Raw genomic sequence first — 20781 nt, forward strand, 5'->3', positions numbered from 1 at the left:
AGGATATTTATGGGGCAAAATGTCAAGGGGGTGCATGGCTTGCTTAAACAAAAGGTTCTTTACTTCCTGGGTCCTGAATATTCATGGCATGAGTGTCAGCACAGTGGGGAGAGAACTGAGAGTATAAACTCACCATCTGCACACCCACCCCTCTTTGGTTGGCAATAGAGTAGTAATTAAAATATCATCTTCATCTTTCGGTCAACTGTTAACTAATAGGGCTGTAGATGTAGAGGTTTGATTTTGGGGAGGAATTAGAACTTTTAGATACTTTTTCTTCTGGCCTTCATGGAGCCCCCAGCTGTGGAAGGATTCCTGGTAGGAGTGGACGTTCAATGTATTAGGACTCGTGAAGGGAAGGTAGGATTTTAATTTAAATCCAGCTGCTTTGGGCAGCTTCTCTCACAGACTGGCAGCTACAAACAACTTGATGGTGTTCTCTGAGCTTGGGGAAAAATGGCAGATTTATGCATTTTCAGAGACAGTATAATATACTGCTCTTTACAGGCTAAACTTTTTTCTATTCAAGTAATTTGTGGATTATTTCACTGATATATGCAATCCTATCTGCAGCTACAGTGTTGGTGGCACAGGAACTCTGGGAAAGTTGTCCCTGTGACATAAAAGTTCTATTTATTGTGTTTTTCTCTAGGTAAAGTGGAAAACTGAAGTTGGCTTTAAGTGTTTGCAATCAGAAATGATGTGAAAAAGCAGCTCAACTAAATGTACATTCTTTTCAATCTTTACTTTTTTTGTGTGAAGGCTTTTGTCTTTGTATCTTTGCATTATTTGTAAATGAAATGTAATAAAAGTTCAAATGTTTTTGTCTCTGGCTGCTTAGCTTTTCCTTAGTTTGGTTTGTCTTTTGTTTGTTTTTTGACGGAGGGTTTTCAGTGTTGGAACTATCAATGTTTTCAGAGCTCGTGTTTGTAAAGAAATGGCCAAATCAAATTATTTTGCTTAGCTGACTTCTTGCAGCTGTGGAAGTGGAACTCTTTACTCTTCAGGAGGGAACTGCATATGTCTCTAAAAGATGCAAAGTGTTGTGATAAGCCTTGACATTTAAACTGTCTCCAGAAGCCCCCTGAGCCCCTTGGTGATGGTGGGGTGACTTGTCTTGGCTTTTCTCAAGCCTCAGTCACATTTCTGGGCTGCCTCATCGTGCTGGATCTCCCTGGGGTCCAGAGGGTCTGGCTGTGTTAGAGTTGTTGGATTTTTGAGAGAAAATTAAGAGTGTAAATGTTCAGACTTGCCTGATTAGGTTGTCATAGGTAGGTAATTTTGTGGTAAGTTGGTCATGGAGGGAAGTGGAGCCAAGGGTGAAAAAAGGTGTGTGCTACCAGGGCAGCTGGGGCTGAAGGATCAACTCCTTCAGCTTGGGTTATTCTTCCGTAGCTCTTTTGAGTGGAACTCACCTTTTTCTCATACTGTTTTGTCTGTGGGGAAGGTTCCTCAGCAGTTGGTGTTTGGACCTGAGGGATGGGGGTGCTGGGAGGAAGTGTCCACCTGGTTGGATCTTTTGTGTGAGGTGAACTGGGTAGGTCTGCAGCGAGGCTGAGTTGGGTCATTGGTTGGTAGAGTTGGGTTATGGTTGGACTTGATGACTTTAAAGGTCTTTTCCAACCAGAAGGATTCTGTGGATGCACCCAACTGTCCAGCACAAGTCAGAGGGAGTTCATTCCTGCTTGCACCATGGGAACAGCCACTTCTGGCCATGCCCACTTGGGAATCACTTTCTAAGCAGCTATGCAAGGTCCCCTCAGTACTGCAGGCCACTTTGTGTGGGGGATGTTGTGCTCTGGACTGTCTCATCTGCGTTGTTGCCTGTTGGGAAAGAAAATGTAGTGGCTGTTTTCATGACAATCACAGGATGGTGAAGGGAGATGTTCTTCATGTGCTGTGATCAGCATGTGAGCTGTCTTTGAACAAACCATGTGGTTGGTTGTCCTACAGCAGTGTTCTAGAGAGGAACTTTGCACCAGCTTGTGAAGCTGCACTGCTCAGTGCAGCACATGGGCAGGAGCTCATGAAACCATCAGCAGGTGTCAGGATAATGACCATGAACCTGCTTCCCTGCAGCATCTTGCAGAATTGGGCTTTTACTGGAGTAACCCTGGAATGCTGCAGGGTTATCGTTCAGCTGGAAGAGGCTGGGGGTTGCAGCAGGGCAGGGCTGGGACGTCCCAGGCTGCCCACAGCCTGCCTGGAGTGGGGTCTGGGCTGGAGGAGCAGCCCCTGCCTTTGTGCCACACACCCTGGGGTTCAGCTGAGTGCTCTGCTGGGCTTGCAGCTCGTGGGGGTTTCTCTGTTGCACATCTGGATCAAACACGTTTCACAAGAGGAAAAGGCAATATGCACGTGACCAAGGAGAAGTCTTTTATTTATTATCCAACATTCCAAGTATTTATTATCCAACCTTCCAGAACAAAGACACTCTCCTTCAAGTGCTTTTTTGGGTTGTTGGTTTTTTTTTTAATGTTTTGTGATCAGCTTGTACATAGGCTGCCCTCCGTGTCCTTTCCAGGCTAGTGCTGGGTTTGCTTTGCAGTAGGTCTTGAAAAGGAGAACAACATCCACACTCAAGAGCCTTGGAGCAGGGAGAAGATTCCTGGGAATCATCCATGCTAAACTCAGAACGATTCCAGCTACTACAGGTAGCTCCTCAGCACATCTTTCTCCATGGAGTGTAGAGAACCAGTGTTTGCAGCAGCACAGGCTCCTGCTCACACTTGCTGTCTACACCCTCTGCCCTTCCAACTGGGTTTTGTAGCTTCTAGAGGAAGTTGCTGTGGTGGAAAAGATGCCAGAGAAGTCCCTGGGGCGGCGCAGGAGAGCAGAGCCAGCGAGGGGCAGCTGAGCACGGGGGTGTCAAAGCGAGTTTGGCTGGAGAGATGTTTACATGGGAGGTTAGTCCTGCTGAACTCTGAATGTTTCGTAGTCTTCTGGAATGGTGTCTGAGGATGAGATTAAAGCAAAGAAAGATTAGAAGCAGAGCCAGAAATAAAAACAAGAGTAAGCTGCTGAGTGGGTTTTGCCCGTGTTCTACAACTCCCTGAGAGGGAGTTGTGGGAAGGTGGGGATGGGTCTCTTCTCCCAAGGAACAAGTGATAGAACAAGAGGAAGTGGCCTCAAGTTGCCCAGGGCAGTTTTAGATTGGATCTTGGGAACAATTTCTTCTCCCCAAAGGGCTGTCAGGCCCTGGCCCAGGCTGCCCAGGGCAGGGGTGGAGTCCCCATCCCTGGAGGGATTTCAAAGCCATGTAGATGTGGTGCTGAGGGACATGGTCAGTGGTGGCCTTGGCAGGGCTGGGTTAACAGCTGGGCTGGATGATCTTAAAGGTCTTTTCCAACCAAACTGATTCTATAGCGTCTTGTTGCAGTTGTCTGTGGGCTGGCCAAGAACAGAGGCACATCTTGGCAGTCAAGTGGCAGAACTGCCTGTCCCCCTTTCCCAGCTAACTCACCATTGCAGCGGTAACGCAGGTTGGACCAGATGATGTTCTCCTGGGAGAAGCAGAAGACTCCCAGGCGTCCTCCTCGCATGGTTGTGTCGAGGACAACTCCAGTGTCTGCTACGACTTCAGGGCCTTCATAGAAGCGAGCTCTAGAGATGGAAATTGCTGCTGTCAGACATTGTTCCTCCTCTTTACCCCAGGACTGTGCTAGAGGTGTCTGTGTGCTGTGTCCAGCCTCCACTCAGCCTGCAGAGGAACCTGGAAGCCCCTCACCTGATGTATCCCACCTGAGGCCGGTGCTGCAGGAACCAGCGGTAGGACGTCTTGTCCTTCCAGCCGGAATTCCGAGGGTCTTTCCACAGCAGCTTCACCTGGTCTGTGGTGTCTCCCGTGTGCCAGAGGGAATTGCGGAGATACTCCCCAGGGCCTGTTTTCGACTTCACTGCCTGACACGAGGAAGAGGCTGGTAGAACGTGTGGCTGAAGGATTGTCTGGGCCAAGCTGCCTGCCCCCCTGCCCGTGTCCAAGCAGCACAGCAAAGACCAAGGCAGAACCCCAGGACTGAACTCATTTTCCGTGGTGGCTTTACCTTCAGTTGAATTCCAGGCTCTGCCACGGCTCGGAAGGGGTTTGCCTGCCAATATGTCTGTTCCATCTGCTTCCACATGACCACGTAAAAGCTGGAGCTGTCCTGGTAGCCAAAGATGAAGCCAGCATAGTCATCATCTGTGGCAGTGTTGACGTGGAATGTGCCCTCGAAGTCCACTCCATTGAATGCTGTGTAGCCTGTGATGGGCAGGAGAACAAATGCTCTCTAAGAGTACTTCAAAATACTCTAAAATACTTTCCAAAACAAATTGAAAATCCCTTGATTTCCAGACTCAGATGGGGGAGGTGGATTTTGTGAAGCCAAAGCTGGAGACTCCACCTACTACAGAAAGTGTTTTCCCTGGAGGTGGATGAAACCATTAAACAGTGTCTGAAATACTTGAGGAAGCTGCACTGGGGAGTACACAGTTAATGAGGGATCATTTTCCCGTGGGATAAAGAGATGTGCCTCACCTACAGCCAGGCCAGGATCACTGTTCATGGTCTGGACGATTTCCATGCCCTGAGGAAGAAGAATGTTGCCTCATTAGAACAGCTCCAAACCTGCCCACCTCACTCTGAGGTGATGAAGGGGGTGGGACCCAAGGGTGACACTGGAGGACTAGGACACTAGTTCATCCTGCAGAGTCTTTTAATGAAAACTGCCTCCAGTTTAGTTCAGCCTTGTTCCCACCTGACTCCTGAGCCCCTTCTGGAGCAGTCTCCTACCTGGTTGAGGACAATCCAGTTGGGGTCAATCTGTGCATCACCCTCTGGGTCCAACACAACAGTCTGGAAAGCCCTGAAGTCTGTTAGTGTCACCTCTGCATTCTCTGGGCACACATCAATCCTGTCGATCACCATGTCTCTGTCGAAGTCATTTTCACAAAGGTTCCCCACACCATCACCTGAGAGCACGACAGCAGAAAAGGAGGAACAAGCCTTCATTAATTCCTCCTACCCCTTGCACCTGGCTTTTGGCTAGCACAGTTTAAGGTGGCCGTGCCTACAGAAGGTTAAGAGGTGTGTAGAGCAATGGTAGCTCTTCCTTGAAGTCAGTTTCAAAGAAAACCCTGCAAAGAAATCTCTTGCCTGCAGCCATGCTGTCAAGAGAAGAAACGACTCAAAATGTAGACACTTCTGGAAGAGAAGTTTCTCCCAAATATGATCCTGATATCACCAGTTACTTGAGATCTGAAAATGATGTAGGACTCTCTCAAGTCAGCACTGAGGAGATCTCAGTTCCTGTCTATCTCTAGAGGAGAAACTGATACCTACTGGCTACCAGGAACAGGAGAACCCCCCCTTCCCTTTCCCTTACCATCAGAGTCTTCTTGGCCAGGGTTAGGGACAAGGCGACAGTTGTCAGGGCCTGGAGGTTTCTCATCTGGAATCCCATCATCATCATCATCATCATCACACTCATCTCCCAGCCCGTCGTTGTCCGTGTCCACCTGGGAGCTGTTGGGCACTGTTGGGCAGTTATCCCGTGAGTCCTGGTGCCCGTCCCCATCACTGGGGGAGGAAATGACAGGTAAAGATCTGACAAGCACTGACACATGCTTGTGACATCAGCACACAGCACCTTTCCAGGAACGAGGACAGCACAAGGTGGTGACTTTGGCATTAGAGAGTCTTGAGGAGTTAGTGACACAATAGATCAGAAGTGTCTGTGAACAGCTCCATGAGTGCCTGCTGTCACCTCCTCACCTCCACCAGCCTGGGGGCAAGTGTTTCTGAAGAAATGTCCACCTCCTTTAACCTCTCTTTTTATGGGAAAAGGCCAAGCCAGGTCATCAGGGAGCTGCCAACACCTGCCCTCTCCCACTCCATCCCCAAGCTTTCGTGCAACCTAAGTACAGTTTTTGCAGCAAGCTCTCACCTGTCCTGGTTGGTGTCACAGACGTCTCCCACTAGATCGTGATCAGTGTCTTTCTAGAAGAATAAAGCAATAATCATTTAAACTTTGCAGCAGTCAACAGGAGGATCAGGCAGCAGAGAGAGGGGTTTGTTACACAGGCAACAACAGTGGAAGAGTTCCTCTTCAAGCAGTTCTATTTCCAGGGGAAGCAAGAAGAGAGGAGTCCAGAGTGCAACATTCCCACTCTGCCTTACTCCTCTGAGTCCCAGGAAGGGCTGGACTGTCCTACTGCAGGATGGAGCTAAAATTTGTAAGAGGGAATCGTGGGGTGTTCCCAGGTGTGCACAGCACAGGCAGGTGACACCAGCACTGCCTTGAGAGAAATGAACCCCCGAGGCTGCAAAAGGGGGAGTGCTGCCTACCTGGTCTGGGTTGCTGACTGTTGGACAGCTGTCACAGGCATCTCCCACTCCATCACCATCTGCATCCTTTTGGTCAGGGTTAGGAACTCTCTTGCAGTTGTCCATGGGGTTTTTGATCCCTGTAAAACAGACAAAGTGGAACCATCGAGGCAACAGGGCTGTGAAGGTTTGTGCAGCAAGATCTCTTCTGGATGTGAGAGATGGCAAAAATAGGACAGCTGAATTCATGTACTAAAGCAATAATTATGATGTTTATGGACATGTTACATACTCTAGATGTAAGTTCCATCCTAGCAGCTATGGAGGATGGAAGAGATCAGCAGCAACTGATCTTAAAGCATAGTCTGGACTGCAGCACAATGGGTGTCTGAGCCTGTGAACCTGAGAGGAAAAGTCCTCAGCTGCACTTCTTAGGTAAAGAACTGAAGACTTATTGACATATTTAGACAGCACCTTTCCAAGGCCCAAGACAAGACAGGAACAATCTAACTGGTGACCTGTGTGACTTCATTTCCCACTTCTTTGCCTTTACCTACTACACCAGCAAATGGTGCCAGCTGGGAGCTGCTTGGCAGGATGTAGCCAGACCCAAACAGCACGAGATGCACTGGAAATACTCTGTAAATAAATACGTGTCTTAGGCCAGCAGCAGTTGTGATTTCTGGCTTTTAAAAGCAAGCTTTGTGCAAATACAGCATCATTAGCACACAGACTGTTTCTAAACCCAGCCAGGGTTTTTTTTGCTCCTCCTAGAAGACAGCCCTGCCACGAGCTGCCTCGAGCCAGGAGCTGCTGACAACCTGGATATTCCCACACTGCTCCCTGACTTTAAATTGCAGCACCAAAGTGGTGTCCTTGTCTGGACTGAGATCAGTTTGCTTGGTGTATCTTTCTGAAGCCTGACACAGGTTTGATGTGGGGGTGCACAGTAGGAGAGCTGATACAAATTGTCAGCACCATCCTGAAGATGGATCTTTAAACCCTGCAAGAGCTGACCTGTGAAGGACGCTGGCTGGGCTGCTCATCTCGGCAGCTCAAGCCCTGAGCTGTGCTTCATCCCCTCAGAAATCAGTTCCAGTCCTGCAGAGCTCAAGCCCCTGAAGGCTGGCACCTGCCCCCGGGGGTCTCCAGCTGCTCTCACCATCTCCGTCCATGTCGTCGTCGCACTCGTCCCCCCGCCCGTCGCCGTCGATGTCGCGCTGGTCGTTGTTCTTCACTTGCCGGCAGTTGTCGCAGGCGTCCCCGAAGTTGTCCCTGTCGGTGTTGCGCTGGTCGGCGTTGCGGGTGAACACGCAGTTGTCCTGCAGGGAGAGGGGCTGGCTGAGGGGACGCTCTTGGCACTGAGCTTGTGAGGAAAGGATCAAGTTCTCAGCTGCTCAGAGACGCCCCGTGGCCTCTGCAGCCTCGTGGTTGAGCCTCATCGCTGCCCGGCCAGGGCATCCCGGTGCCACTGGGAATGTCTCCAGCCAGGGCCTGGCCACGTGAGAGGGAGACTCCTGAACTCTCAGGGGACCATGACTTGTACACAGAATCACAGAATTGTCAGAGTTGGAAGGGACCTCTAGAGATCATCTAGTCCAACTCCCCTTGCTAAAGCAGGTCCCCTCAGTGCCTGGATTTCTCTCCTTTCTGCTTGTTTTTAGTCTTCAGACCATCCAGATTAAAAGGAACCACTGCATGCTGTGACCTGCAGGTCCTCTACATTCACATGAAAGGTGCAGGACCTCGGGGTACATTTAGGTGTGGCAGGGCTTGAGCATTAGAACCAAACCTCAGCATTTAATATCCCATCTCCATCAGCATCATCGTCACAGGCATCTCCAATTCCATCCCTGTCTGCATCTTCCTGGCCAGAGTTGGGGACAGTCAGGCAGTTATCCTGAGAGGAAAAGTAACACAGGGCCTGTTAGCAAGCTGTGTGTGTCATTTAGCCACGTTCTGAAGGTTGGGGCAGGATCTCACCAGCACCCAATCCTGCCCTCAAAGCAGAATGACCCTCAGACCAACTGCCTCCAGCCACACAGGCCACAACCACACCTCACCTTGCGGCACTTCTTGTCCGAGCAGCGCTGCTTCTCGTCAGGGACCCCGTCGATGTCCGTGTCCTTCCCGCAGACATAGCCATTCCCTGCCCATCCCACGAGGCACTGGAAGACAGCAGATAAACAATGTGAGGCTTCTGGCACGTCCCCTGATGGCCATCTGCCTCCAAAATGGAAGGCTTTACATGAGAACCAGCACAAAACGTTGCAAATCCCAGTAAGCCTCTGCGGGAGAAATAATGTCTGGAAGAAACAGTTGTGCTGTAAATGGCATTGGGAATAGCTCAGATACAAGCTCTCTGCTTGTTCCTGAGGTTAGAGACACACGTAGCAGCAAAACTTCTCAGCCCCAGCAGGTTGCTGCACGGGGCTTCTCCCTGCTCAGCTGCGTGTAATGTTCCAGGACTGACACATTTGTAGAGCTTCAGGCAAAACCAACCCAACCGAACAAGAGTGGATCTGAGGTGCCAGGAGCAGTCAGTCCACTTCTGAGAGCTCCAAAAGTGCTGCCGTGGCTGAGGTGTTCGTGCAGAGCAGGTCTGTGTGGGAAGGCAAGCTCTCCAGGAGAGGGCAGTGGCAGACCCAGGAGAGCAAGAGCAGTGCACGGGAGAGCAGAGTGAGTGGATTCCCCCATAGCAGGGAGCAGATCCCCACCCGAATGAGCAGACCCCGTGGCAGTGATTAGACCCCACTGGAGCGAGCAGACCCCCATCAGAATGAGCAGAACCCCGTGGCAGGGAGCAGAGCCTCCATGGTGGGAAGCAGACCCACATGGGAGTGAGCAGACCCCAACAGCAGGGAGCAGATGGACATCACAATGAGCAGAGCCCGTGGCAGGGAGCAGACCCTACGGCAGGGAGCAGAGCCCCATGGTGGGAAGCAGACCCCTGTGGCAGGGAGCAGAGCCCCATGGTGGGAAGCAGACCCCTGTGGCAGGGAGCAGAGCCCCATCAGGATGAGCAGGGCCCAGGCAGGATGAGCAGAGCCCAGGGGGAGCAGCGCTCACCGCGCAGGACAAGGAGCCGTCGCGCTCCACGATGCACTGAGCCTTCTCGTGGCAGGGGCTGATCTCTCCGTTGGGGCAGCGTCTCACTGCCTGGTTCCTGCAGCCACTCACTTGGTCACCCACAAAGCCAGGTTTACAAGCCCCGCACTTGTAGGACCCCTGAAAGGAAAAGCAACAGGGAATTATTTGCAAGAGGAGTCCTGGAAAACCTTTGCAGGCCCCAAAGCCCAGGGAAGAAAGATCCCCATGAGGCTTCCTGGTGTATTTACCCGTGTGTTGATGCAGATAGAGTTTGGGACACAATTATTGGCAGCACCTGTCTCACATTCATTGATGTCAGTACAGACCTGCCCAGGAAGAACAAAAGAGCCATTAATTTCACTCCTAAGCAGGTGCCACACGAGCTCACAGAATTAGGGCATCGCCAGGTGCTGAAGCAGAGCCCCTGACGAGCCTTACTGGGGCCTACAGCTCAGAGTTTTCCTTCAGACAAGCTTGAGCCAGATCCCAGCAACACTCCCAACTGTTTACCCTCTGGAGTCACCAGAGATGTCAGCCTGGCAAAACAGCTTTTGCTCTGAGCTGGGCTGTCAGAGTATCTCCTTACTGTGAAAGGACTGAAGAGAGTCAATGGAGCAAGAAGGTCAGAGACTGCGTCCTGTGACCTGCTAGCAGCTCTCTAAATAACACAAGGTACATGCCACTCCTGCTTTGGGTGATATATTCTTATAAAACCTAGCAAGATGAGGTGTTTTGGTGGGTGTTTTGGATTTTAATTTGTCTGTAGCTGTCAGAGAAGCAGCAGGGGGTGGGGGAGGCGGTAGCTGCATCAACGCTTCTGTGTCCCAGTATGAAGGTTTCCCCAGGCTGGCTTCACAGCCACAGAGGTGTCAGGGCTGTGGCAATTCTGTCCAGCACAAATTCAGCAGGGGTAAGTAAGGTCTTGGAGTGGAGGTTGCTTTGCTGCTGTGCTGGGACATCCTTGGAAGTCCCTCACTGCATCAGCCTTCCCACTGCCACAAGGCAGGCAGCTCCTGCTTCCCTCCCCTTTTTCCAGGAGGGCTCCAAGACCTTGGAATTACAATGAAAGAGCGGGGAAGGAGTGAACGGTTTCTGGAGGAGACAGAAAAGTTTCTGGGCCTCACCTGTTTGTTGGCCCTGGCATAAGCCAGTCCAACCCCTTCCACCAGTTGCCCAGTGAAGCCGGGAGGGCAGGGATCGCAGCGGAAGCCGGGGGCGGTGTTAATGCACTGGACCTTCGGGAAGCAGGGGGCTGCGTTGCACTGTGGACGAGAGAGAGGGTGTGCAGAGCTGAGAGGGGGGCTCGTCCCAGCCCAGCTGGGAAGGCAGCTCCCAAAGCAAGCCTCGCTGGGGGACAGCCAGTTGCTGGACTTCAAGAATAAAAAGTGCAGAGAAGTTCCTGGCTTTCCTCGCGAGTGGAAAATGCAGCGTCCCCGTCTCGGGTGTTCTCCCAAGTCTCAGTATGTGCAGACAAGTAAAACAAATCAACTTTCAGGACTAATTCTTCTCAGGTCACATCAATTGCCCAGGCAAAGAGCTGGCTTCACTTCACACTTTCCTTCTTGGCAGTCTCTGAATCCAGAGAACTGGATAATTTCTTGCACTGGTTTTGAAAGACAAGAGCAGTTGTTTGTTTACTACTCCGGGAAGGAATTATCTTTCCAAAGACATGATTAATGCTTCCTTTATTTTCTCCAACACTTTATTTAATTTTCATTGGATACTTACCCTCTGTCCTGGCAGATCCATTACATTCATGCTGCAGTTCCCACATTTTGGTGTCTTAACAGAAAATCTCTCATCAACCTTTTTAAGTTCAGCAGGTTTTTTAACTAAAAGGCTGTAGAGGTGACATGCCCTGCTGGACACTTGGTGGACTAACAGGTCAAGGGTTTGGGAACCACAGAGCTAAGGAGTGTTCTGGACACACAGAATTAATGACAAAAGTGAGTATTTCATACACACAGAGAGTAAACTCAATGGAATGCCATGCTTTCTAAGAAAAAAATTGATTAAATAGTATCTGCCCAGCAAAGTTTGATTTAAGGGCAGAAGTGAAGCAATATGAGCAGCCTGGTGAGATGTATAAAGGACTGTTTGGGAAGCATTTGACTCTGTTCCACACATAATAAATCTTATCTTTTAACAACTCGCCAGCCAGCAGCTCAACAGATTGTAAGACCAAAAGGGGCTGCTCTGGTCTTCCAAACTGATCCTCCTGTGTGGTACAAACCACAAGAGGTGTTTTCTTTGAGCCTATGTATCTTTCAGAAGGAGATGCCTTGCTGGGCTGGGTATCAACCCACCATGGAAGGTGGCTTGAGGGAGGGTGGGACCCAGCCCAGTGGAACGATGTTTCTCTTGGAACTTCAGCTCCCAGGGGAATTTTCTTTATAACCCCAAGACAAACCTACAGCACTCCCAAGACCAGCGAGCCAGTTCTGTGACTTCCAGCCTGTCCTGCTTGTTTTTTACCTCATTGATATCCGTGCAGTGGGTCCCGTTGCCCGAGTACCCGGGGGGGCAGGGTCCGCAGCGGAAGCTGGTGCCGGTCGCGGTGCAGGTAACTCCAGGGAAGCAGGGGTTTGGGAGGCATCTGTTAAACTGTGTCATGGTGATGGCAGGGCCTGTGACTTCGGTGTGCATGCCTAGGGGAGAGGAGGAGCATTGAGAACAGAGATGTCACTGCCACAGACTGTCATCTGGCCTCTCGGAGGGTGTCTGTGCTCCACGTGTGGGAAGTCTCTGCACAGCCTGAGGGCTGGGCAGCTCTGGCTCTGTTTTGTAAATACAGGGAGAAAAATGAAGCCAGAAACAGCAGCTTGATGGGATTTCTGAGTCACAGCAGACAAAAAAAAAAAAATTTAAAAGCCCCAGAAGTCTTAGCTCCTAGGACAAAACTCCTGTGCCTCCGTGTTGGTGTGATGCTCTTGCTTTTGGAGTTCCACAGAGATCAATTTTCTCCCTGGTTCCTCTAGAGCTGGTGGTGTGGGCTCATGGACCCAGCTAGAGCAGAGAGACCCATTCAGGCTTAAATCTGGGCAGCCTGGGAGGGGGGTGCCAGCCCAAATCCCTGCTGTAGAAGGCAGCCTTGTCAACAGGTCCTTGTTTGGGGCAGGAATACTCTCCCATCAGGCTCACCCGAGGGTCTCGTGCCATGATGTTACGTGTGACAGGGCTGGAAATCCTCGCTCCATCCTGGCAGAGGAGGAATCAGCCTGTTATTGGGACAGTCATCACTTCCAGGCTGGGATGCAGCAATATGGGCTAGGTAGGCGTTAAGTCCTGTGGGTGGTGGGTAAGGAATTCTAACCCATCTCCCAGGCTGTTGCTGGCCTGTTCAGCACATCATCCCTGTCCCCACATCACTGCACACCAGCTGCCCTTAAAGTTTTAGGCCAAATGCCAGGATTTTGTCCTTATCCTCTTGACCTGACCCACAGCACAAGAGAATATGCAAAATTCATCAATGTAGGACACAAAACTTCTCTGAAGGCCAGTTAAAGGCTGTGAATAATCTTTCCCACAAGTCTTCCACGCCCACTCCTCTAAGTGGCAAGGACACCTTTTGCTCCTGCTTTTTCCAGTTGAAAAGCCCAACCTAGGAAAAAAAAAAATCTGAAACAAAAGAAAAGACAACTCTCTGCCACCAACAGCTGCAAAATCTTCAGTACAAAACAAGGTCTCCTCTTTTCATGCTTCTCTTTCTGAGAAACAATGAGAGCAGCACGCGACTGCCGTGAGTCACGTTGCTTAGGGCTCGACTGAAAGAGGCTCAAATTCTACAGTGAGGAGAAGACTGTATATAAAGCAGAATAGCAAGTGGGGAAGGCAGAAATCAAGTAACAGAAAGTTCAGACAGTTTTATGAGGAAATTATTAAAACAATTGCTGAGGGTGGATGTATTTCTGTGCTGCAGGTCCCAGCAGCTTTGGCTAATCTCTTTTCCAGCAGCAGTGCAATCTCTCCAAGTACAGGAATGGTTATTGCTCCACCCTTTGAGTGTACTGGCAAATAACAGCACCTCCAAGAACCATGCTTTCTGAAAGCCAGATATACTGGAAGTAAGTCCCAGTCTACCAAACAAACAAACCAACCAACAAACAACCCCAAACCTTTACTGGGGAGCAAAGGGCAAGATTTATATGGGAAAATTTATGACCCCGTTTCCTGAATCCTCTGTAAACAGCCTCTTTGCTTGGATAGTGGCAGCAGGAGGATAGAAGGAATAGCAGAACAATGCCTCTTGGGGGTGATGTTCTCTTCCACTTGCAGCTCAGGAGTAGCCAGCTGGATCCCATGGGATACCCAGTTGCCAGGCAATTCCAGCACTGGCCACGGGCTGGGTTACTGGGAGACGTGGTTGGGCAGCTGTAGAACACAGCTACCCTGAGAGGGACAGCCTGGTGGGTCACAACCCCCCCAGAAAGCTTATTTCAGAAGCAATGGAAGTAAAGGAGCTTTTTAAGGCTTCTAAACAGATTTTTAAGGCTACTTCTGCACCCCATGCTCAGGAAAGAGGTTACAGCTGAAGCTGTTGAGCCACAAGAACAGCACAGAACACTGGTCCATGTGTGCAGAATGTGGTGGGGACAAAAAAGTGTCACAAACACTGAGTATATGTTGTGACATTGAACTATATGCTGTGACACTCGGGATAATTCTCAGACAAGCTCTTTCCTTTGGGGACATGGTCACAGGTGGCACGTTACTACTTGTTTGGACACACAGGTATGGAGGACTTGGAGGAGGCAGTTGAACATAGAGCTCAGCTCAGGAACTCACCACAGGCATCACACTCCATGACTGTGTTCTTCAGGAATTTTATCTCCTTAATCTAGAAGAAAACAAGAACCACCACTTAGCCAAAGGCTGAGTTTTGCTCCCACACAAACCAACAGCCCCAGTGCCAGCAAACAGGGTCTGAGGCTGCACAGCTCAATTCTTCCCTGTGAAGGGGGTGAGATCCTGGCCCAGGTTGCCCAGGGAAGCTGTGGCTGCCCCATCCCTGGCAGTGTTGAAGGGCAGGTTGGATGGGGCTTGGAGCAACCTGGGCTGGTGGGAGGTGTCCTTGCCCATGCAGGGGGTGGAACTGGATGATCTTTAATTTTCTTTCCTACCCAAACCAATCTGGGATTCTGTGGCTCTCTGGAAGCTGAGCTGGCTGGGTTCCCTGCTCTCAGTCACTCCCTGCTGTGGGGTTTCTGCAGACTAACTTGATAACTCTGTCCTGCCACAGACACAGGAAACACTTGGCTTGAATACACAGAAACAAGTGTCAGAGATAAATCTACTTTGTCTTGTATTCTAGAGGATGCTGAGCTAGCAGCCCTAGAGTGGTTTGTGTCTGCAGGCCAGGCACTGCCTGAGTCAGGAGGAGGTTCCCCTGCAAGCAGTTTGGGGAGCAGTCCCAGCAGGCTCCTTCCCTGCAAGACCCTGACTGTCCCTCTACCTGCCCCTGCTCAGGACCACCCTCTTGCACCCTCTGGACTTTATGTCTCCATGATTAAGTAATTTCACTCTGACAAAAGTGTCCACTCATGTCTCTCAGCCAGCTCCCAGGGCTAAAAGTAAGCTTTTACATTAGGTTACATCCTCTCCTCCCTCCAACACGCCCTGGGGTCATGTATTTTGGATAATTAAAACAGGTAGATCCAACCCAAACCCCCAGAACATCTCCCACTAGAAGTCAGGGACAGAGGGCAGAGCAGCAGAGAATTTGGGGCAGTGCTGATGAGTATCAGGGCTTCCTTTGTGCCAGGAATCCCTCAGCCTTTGGCTCAGGAGGCTGAATCTGGCCTTTTAGTGGTTTGCCTTTTGCCATCCTTGTTGCCAACATCCCAAGATGCTGAATCAAGGAGAAGTAAGTTTTAGAAAATCTTTGCACAGATTAAGAAATGATGAAGTGCCACCTTGGCTCTCCAGTCGTACATGCAGATTTGTCTTCTGAGGAAGAGTTTTCTTGAAAGTGCTGTTGAGAAAAAGGCCATGGATTCAAAAAAAATATGAAAAAGTAGGTGGCAAGAGCAAGGGAAGGAACAAATAGAAAACCTGTATGGAGAAGCAGGGCTAAGCTGGAAGGGAACACTGGAAATCATTGCTGGAGGCTGCCAGGAGCCATGTCTGACCTGATTCTCAGTAAACACTGGGTATTTATGCAGCAGCCTGAAATGTGAGAGGAGCTGAATGCAGCAGATGTTTTTGCAGATGAGAGGCCGCCCAGTCTGCCCTGGCACGGGGACCTGTCTGCCTCCCCACGGCCTGGCAGCAGGGGCTGCTGCCCTCAGCTCCCCAGGGGCTGGAGGGAGAATGGAACCTTTTTCTGTACTGAAAAGAGAGTTGACCAGACAAACCAGCATCTCCTTGTTAAAATGGGAAGAGATCTAAGCACCCCAGAACTTCCAAATTCCCTAAGAAACTGCCGGAGCCAGAAGGGTTTAGGATTAGAGCAACAAGAGGAAAGAGTGAATGCAGAGCTTGTTTAGACTCCATGTGGCTTCCCTCTCCAGGACCCTAATGGATGGCTGGAAGGTCTCCTCCATCCTCCAAGCTGGGACTCTCTACTGATTTCATGAGCCCACAAAACCAAGGAAAACATGACTTGTTTTTCCAGGTCAGTGTGTCCCCACTGCGTGTGCTGCCTTTTCTCCTCAGAGCCCACTCTCCTTGGGTGCTGGTTCTAAAGGGGCAGAATTTGGAATTCAGATGAGCTGCAGAATTACAGCCCTGATGTGAGAACACCCCTTGGTTCTGGTTTGCAGCACCATCATTCTGTTGTTTCACTTCATGCGAGAAGCAGCTCCCCCAGGTCCAGAGCTCAGCATTGAGGCAGAGGATTCTGAGCTCCCTCCAGTGCAGCACACAAGGAGCAGGGTCCCTGTCTCACCTACCTGATCTTTCAGCAATTCCCGGACTTCCATCAGCACACGGTTGGTTTGTCTCATCTCTTCCAGCATTTCTGGCCCAACTTCGACTCCTAAAAAACCCAAAAAGGTTGGGGAAAACACAGAAGAACCATTAGCTGTGCAAACCAACTGATCTTATTCAGTATTTCAGCTTCATAGTAAAGATACAGACTCCCCCCACACACACACCAGTGTCTCGCCAGTTCCTAACTGGGAGCTTGCTGGAATCAAGAGGGACTTGCACGCAGGGGAGAGTTTGCTCTGGGCAGGCAGTGATCATCAGTTACCCCTCAGCAAACAAACTGGGCTGGCAGCTGTGGTGGCTGCTCAGCTGGCACAGCCTCTGCAGTTCACACACAGGAAGGTTTTGCTGCCAAAAGAAGCAAATTAATAATTCAGAGCTGTGGGAGCTGCTGGGAAGGGCACCACTGAAATGAGGCTGTTTGCTGAGTCTGTCCCAGACGTGCTGCCAAGCTCTGAACGTGGGGAACCAGCACACCAGCCACTGCCTCACCTCTCCTCAAGGTACAGACTTTTTTCTTGCTGGAATCTTTTTGGGCAGCAGCAATTTCATATTCCATGTAGTGGCTTTGAGGCACAAAGGATCCATCTGCTCATCCGTGCAAAATCCACTTTCAGCTTTGCTGAACACAGGATGTACATCATCCTACAAGGTCATCTAAGGCAGATTAACAGGACCTTTCCCTCCCATCTGCTGGATTCTAGACTTGCCTGCTCCTTTGAGACATGTTACAAATCTAGCCTATACTCCAGCTTTGCTCAGGATGAATGAATGGAAGTAGCTTATTGTTTCTAGACTTAGAGAAGATTTAAGAAAACTTGAACCATTTTAAAGCAACGGGACAGAAATCCCAGCTCTGGTGTCATCCTGTCTGCCAGGAGAAAGCACAACCTCATTTATCTTAATTTTTAATCTAGGTTAATGAATCCTCTAAAAAGTCACACCTTGCCTACAGGGCAAGCAAACCTTTATGAAGAGTTAAATAGAGGTTTCTTTCTACAAATGGGGGAAATCTGCTGCAGTTTGGGGTCTGCCTCCTTGGGCATGAGGCATTTGCCAGTGTCAAAGGCAGGATTTCAGCCCCTGCCACTGACTTAGTGCAACAACTTCAGCATTTTGGGGGCTTGGAGCAACCTGGTCTGGTGGGAGGTGTCCCTGCCCATGCAGGGAGGTTGGAACTAGGTGATCTTTAAGGTCCCTTCCAAACCATTCCATGATTCTATGATTCTCCTGTGACAAATGAGCCTGAGAGCCTCGTGGGTCTTCCCTGCACAGAACCAAGAGGTCTCGATGAATATTTGTAACCTCTCCAGTACATTTTGGTTTGGGAACGAAATTGAAAGCCCCACAGATGTGTCATTCGAAGACAGAAAGACTGAATTAAAGTGACATTTCTTCCTTTATTGAAACAAGGAGTTTGCATCTAATTTCTAACTTCAAACAGAGATTTTGAATAAGCTCTGCATGAAGGCTTCAGGCAGCTTCCGTTGTTCCTGCAAAGAATTTTCCATCCCTAGTAGCAAGATGTAATTTAAAATAAAACTTTGGGGTGTTTTTTATTTATTTTATTGATTTACTCCAATCCAGAATGATGATTCAGCCCCTCAGGAGTGATTTCCAAAGGAGACCTGTGCACTTGCAGGCATTGCCATTGCTGTGCATCCCTCCCTGTGGACTCGCTCTGGCTCCAGGAGCACACACCTGGATCCCTGGGGCACAGCCTGAGTCTGCAGGATCTCACAGATCCTCTTGGATCTCACAGATCCTCTTGGAGTTGAGCATTCCCTGAGTGGGCTCTTCAGAGAAGTGGAGCTTTTGTCATGAACGTAGCGTGGCTGCGTTCCTGGAAGTTGGGGCTTCCCTGAGCAATATCTGCCCAGGCAGAGACCATCCCAGGATCCTGCTACAGGAAATCCTCTATCATCTGGTTTTTGAACTTAAATCACATGCAAAACGCAGATTCACTTGCAGGTCACTACAAAACACAACCAAGTTCTGAGCTGCCCTAGAGTTTTCCTTTAAAATAACTTCACTCCTCAGGAGGGCAACTGAGGACTGAACATCCACACGGTGAAGCGTCAAGTTTCATACGGAGCTACAAAACATCACGTTTGTGCTGCAGTGGAAATCGTTACCTTCCTCCTCATTCCCTTCTGCAAAACTGCACAGTCACAGGAGTCTAGAAAACGTAGGAGTGCAGGAAATATAAATGTAATGAAAGGGACTTACCTGCCCTTCTCTGCTGACATGATGCAAAAGGACAAGAGAGGCAGAGGAGAAAAGCAAACGCTAGAGCTGAAACCATCTCGGGCTGCAGGCAGAGTGGGTGGATGGGCTTCTCTTGCAACGAATTTTTAACCTGCAGGTTTGCCTCTGCTCCCCATTAGGGGCTGTGGTTTGCTATTTATGAAGTTGCATTCCTTCCTCTGAAGTTCTTATTCTCTGATGCTGGGTGAGGGGTGGACGTCATTGCTGGCTGCTGGTCCACAGAGAACGTTACAAAAGTAAACAGTATGAGAAACTCATCAGCAGGGTAGTTTAATTTTTTTTTCTTTTTTTTTTTTTTTTTTTAGACCAGCTTGCACCAAAATAGGTCAGAAAATTCCAGAATTAAATGGATTTTTTTTGGATGGGGGTTTTTATTTCTTCTTCATGGACACAGGGTAGACGGATGATTCATAGCCCCGGCCCTCACAGATTTTCCTCCTAAAACTGCTCACAAGGTCATGAAAGCTCTGAGACATCTGGACTTCACTAGGGTTTCAGAAGGGGCTCTTTAGCCTCCCAAAAGACGGTTTCAGCACTCACACTTGGGGGAGAATTACTGAATCATCTCCCAATTCCAAAGAGGAGCTGTCACATGCTATTTCAGAGAAGGAGCAGGCAAATTGCCCCATCCCTGGCAGTGCTGAAGGGCAGGTTGGATGGGGCTTGGAGCAGCCTGGAATGGTGGGAGGTGTCCCTGCCCATGCAGGGGGGTTGGAACTGGATGATCTTTCAGGTTCCTTCCAACCCAAACCATTCCATGACTCTATGATTCTATAAATGTCCCAGCCCTTAGGGGCTGATGTTCTAGTTACCCCCCACCAGGCTCATCCAGAGGAAGGATGCAGAGCAGCAGGGATGGCATGAAAGGAAGGTGACTTTGCTATTTCTTGCCTGTGAAGCAACGAGTCTCAATCCATCATTTTCCATCAGTCAGTCCCAATCCAGCACTTTCCATCAGAAGACACAGAGTGGATTGAGAAATCCATCTAGAGCAGCCAAAGAAAATTATCCTGCCCAAAGAAAATCTTAAAGCTGCTACCTCAAGGAAACTGCAAGTTAAACTGTGACCTGTGAAGAAGGTTGGTCTGGAGACCAGTGAAATTCTTGCTCACACGTTCTCACTGTTTGATTGTGAGATCTGTCAGTGTTGATCATCCAACACCCTTGGGGGCACAGGCAGGAAAGCCCCAGGAAACAGTAGCTCAGTCTCTCAAGTGTTAGAGCAGGTTCCTTGGGTATTTACACAAAGATTTTATTCCTCCTTTTGACCTCAGACCTCCCATGTTCAGGAAAAAACTTCCCATCCCTGTGGCTGGGCACAGGATTTGAAGGTCCCTGGGTGCAGCAGGCACTGGTGAGGGTGCATGTTCACTCAAGTAAGCAAATAATTATGATTAGTCTTATGTTCCAGGGGTGCTGCAGCTCTCAGATCTTACACGTTCCTGCACCCAGCAAGTTCATACTGAGAGGAAAGTTAATTTGCATGTGTTACTGAGTTAGCATTTGTATAATTTGGCTTGTCTGGCATGGATCAGAGAATCCCAGAATCACAGGATGCCAGGTTGGAAGGGACCTCAGGGATCATCTGGTCCACCCTTTCTAGGTACTACTATAGTCGATATGAGTTGGTATGAGTTGATTTGAGCTGCCATCTGGTGTCACACAAGCAGGGGACTTTGCTGTCAGCCCACAGGTAACTCAGCTTTGATACTTGTGCTGAGCTCAAGTGCTTTAGCTGGAGCTCAGGACAACTGGGTGTCCCAGGTTTTCACATTTCTGGGTCCTTCTGGACAAGTCGAAACCATGGCAACTGAGCATGGCAGATACAATATACTGGGGTTGTTGTTGGTTTTCCCAGTGATGTTCTGGGAAATATTATTTACAATTTTTATGTTCAAGCTTCTGCTTGAAGGTGCTGTCGTCAGGAGGTGAGGGAGACACCCAGACTCTGCAGACTGCTCAGGCCAGGACTCTGCTCCAGGGCAAGGAAGCACATCAGTGCCTTTTGTGGCAGTGGAGAGTTCTGAGGGAAAAGCACAGCACTTAGGACAGCCTGCAGGTACATCCCTGTCCTTCCCTGCAGGCGAGTCATCATCTTGATGTCATCCTCATTCATCATCAAGAGTCACTCATCAGTGGAGGCTGGAGGGTGCACCGAGCTGGCTCACGTGTGGCACATCTTCCTTCTGAGC

General features: G+C 49.7%; 1 protein-coding gene across 1 annotated transcript; it reads right to left on the reverse strand.

Annotated features, from left to right (window-relative positions):
• Positions 1-2359: 2359 nt before the first annotated feature.
• On the reverse strand, positions 2360-18796 carry COMP (cartilage oligomeric matrix protein). The gene is made up of 19 exons (XM_051639416.1): positions 18551-18796; positions 16285-16370; positions 14180-14231; positions 11870-12042; positions 10519-10656; positions 9643-9720; positions 9374-9532; positions 8368-8472; positions 8097-8204; positions 7467-7626; positions 6326-6444; positions 5925-5977; positions 5364-5557; positions 4772-4950; positions 4517-4565; positions 4044-4240; positions 3728-3900; positions 3464-3603; positions 2360-2954 (listed from the first exon to the last, which is right to left on the reverse strand). The coding sequence occupies exons 1-19, from the start codon at positions 18624-18626 to the stop codon at positions 2908-2910; spliced, it is 2286 nt and encodes a 761-aa protein (XP_051495376.1). The 5' UTR covers positions 18627-18796; the 3' UTR covers positions 2360-2907.
• Positions 18797-20781: the final 1985 nt, after the last annotated feature.

Source organism: Apus apus, chromosome 24, assembly GCF_020740795.1.
Source record: "Apus apus isolate bApuApu2 chromosome 24, bApuApu2.pri.cur, whole genome shotgun sequence".
Classification (NCBI taxonomy): Eukaryota; Metazoa; Chordata; class Aves; order Apodiformes; family Apodidae; genus Apus; species Apus apus.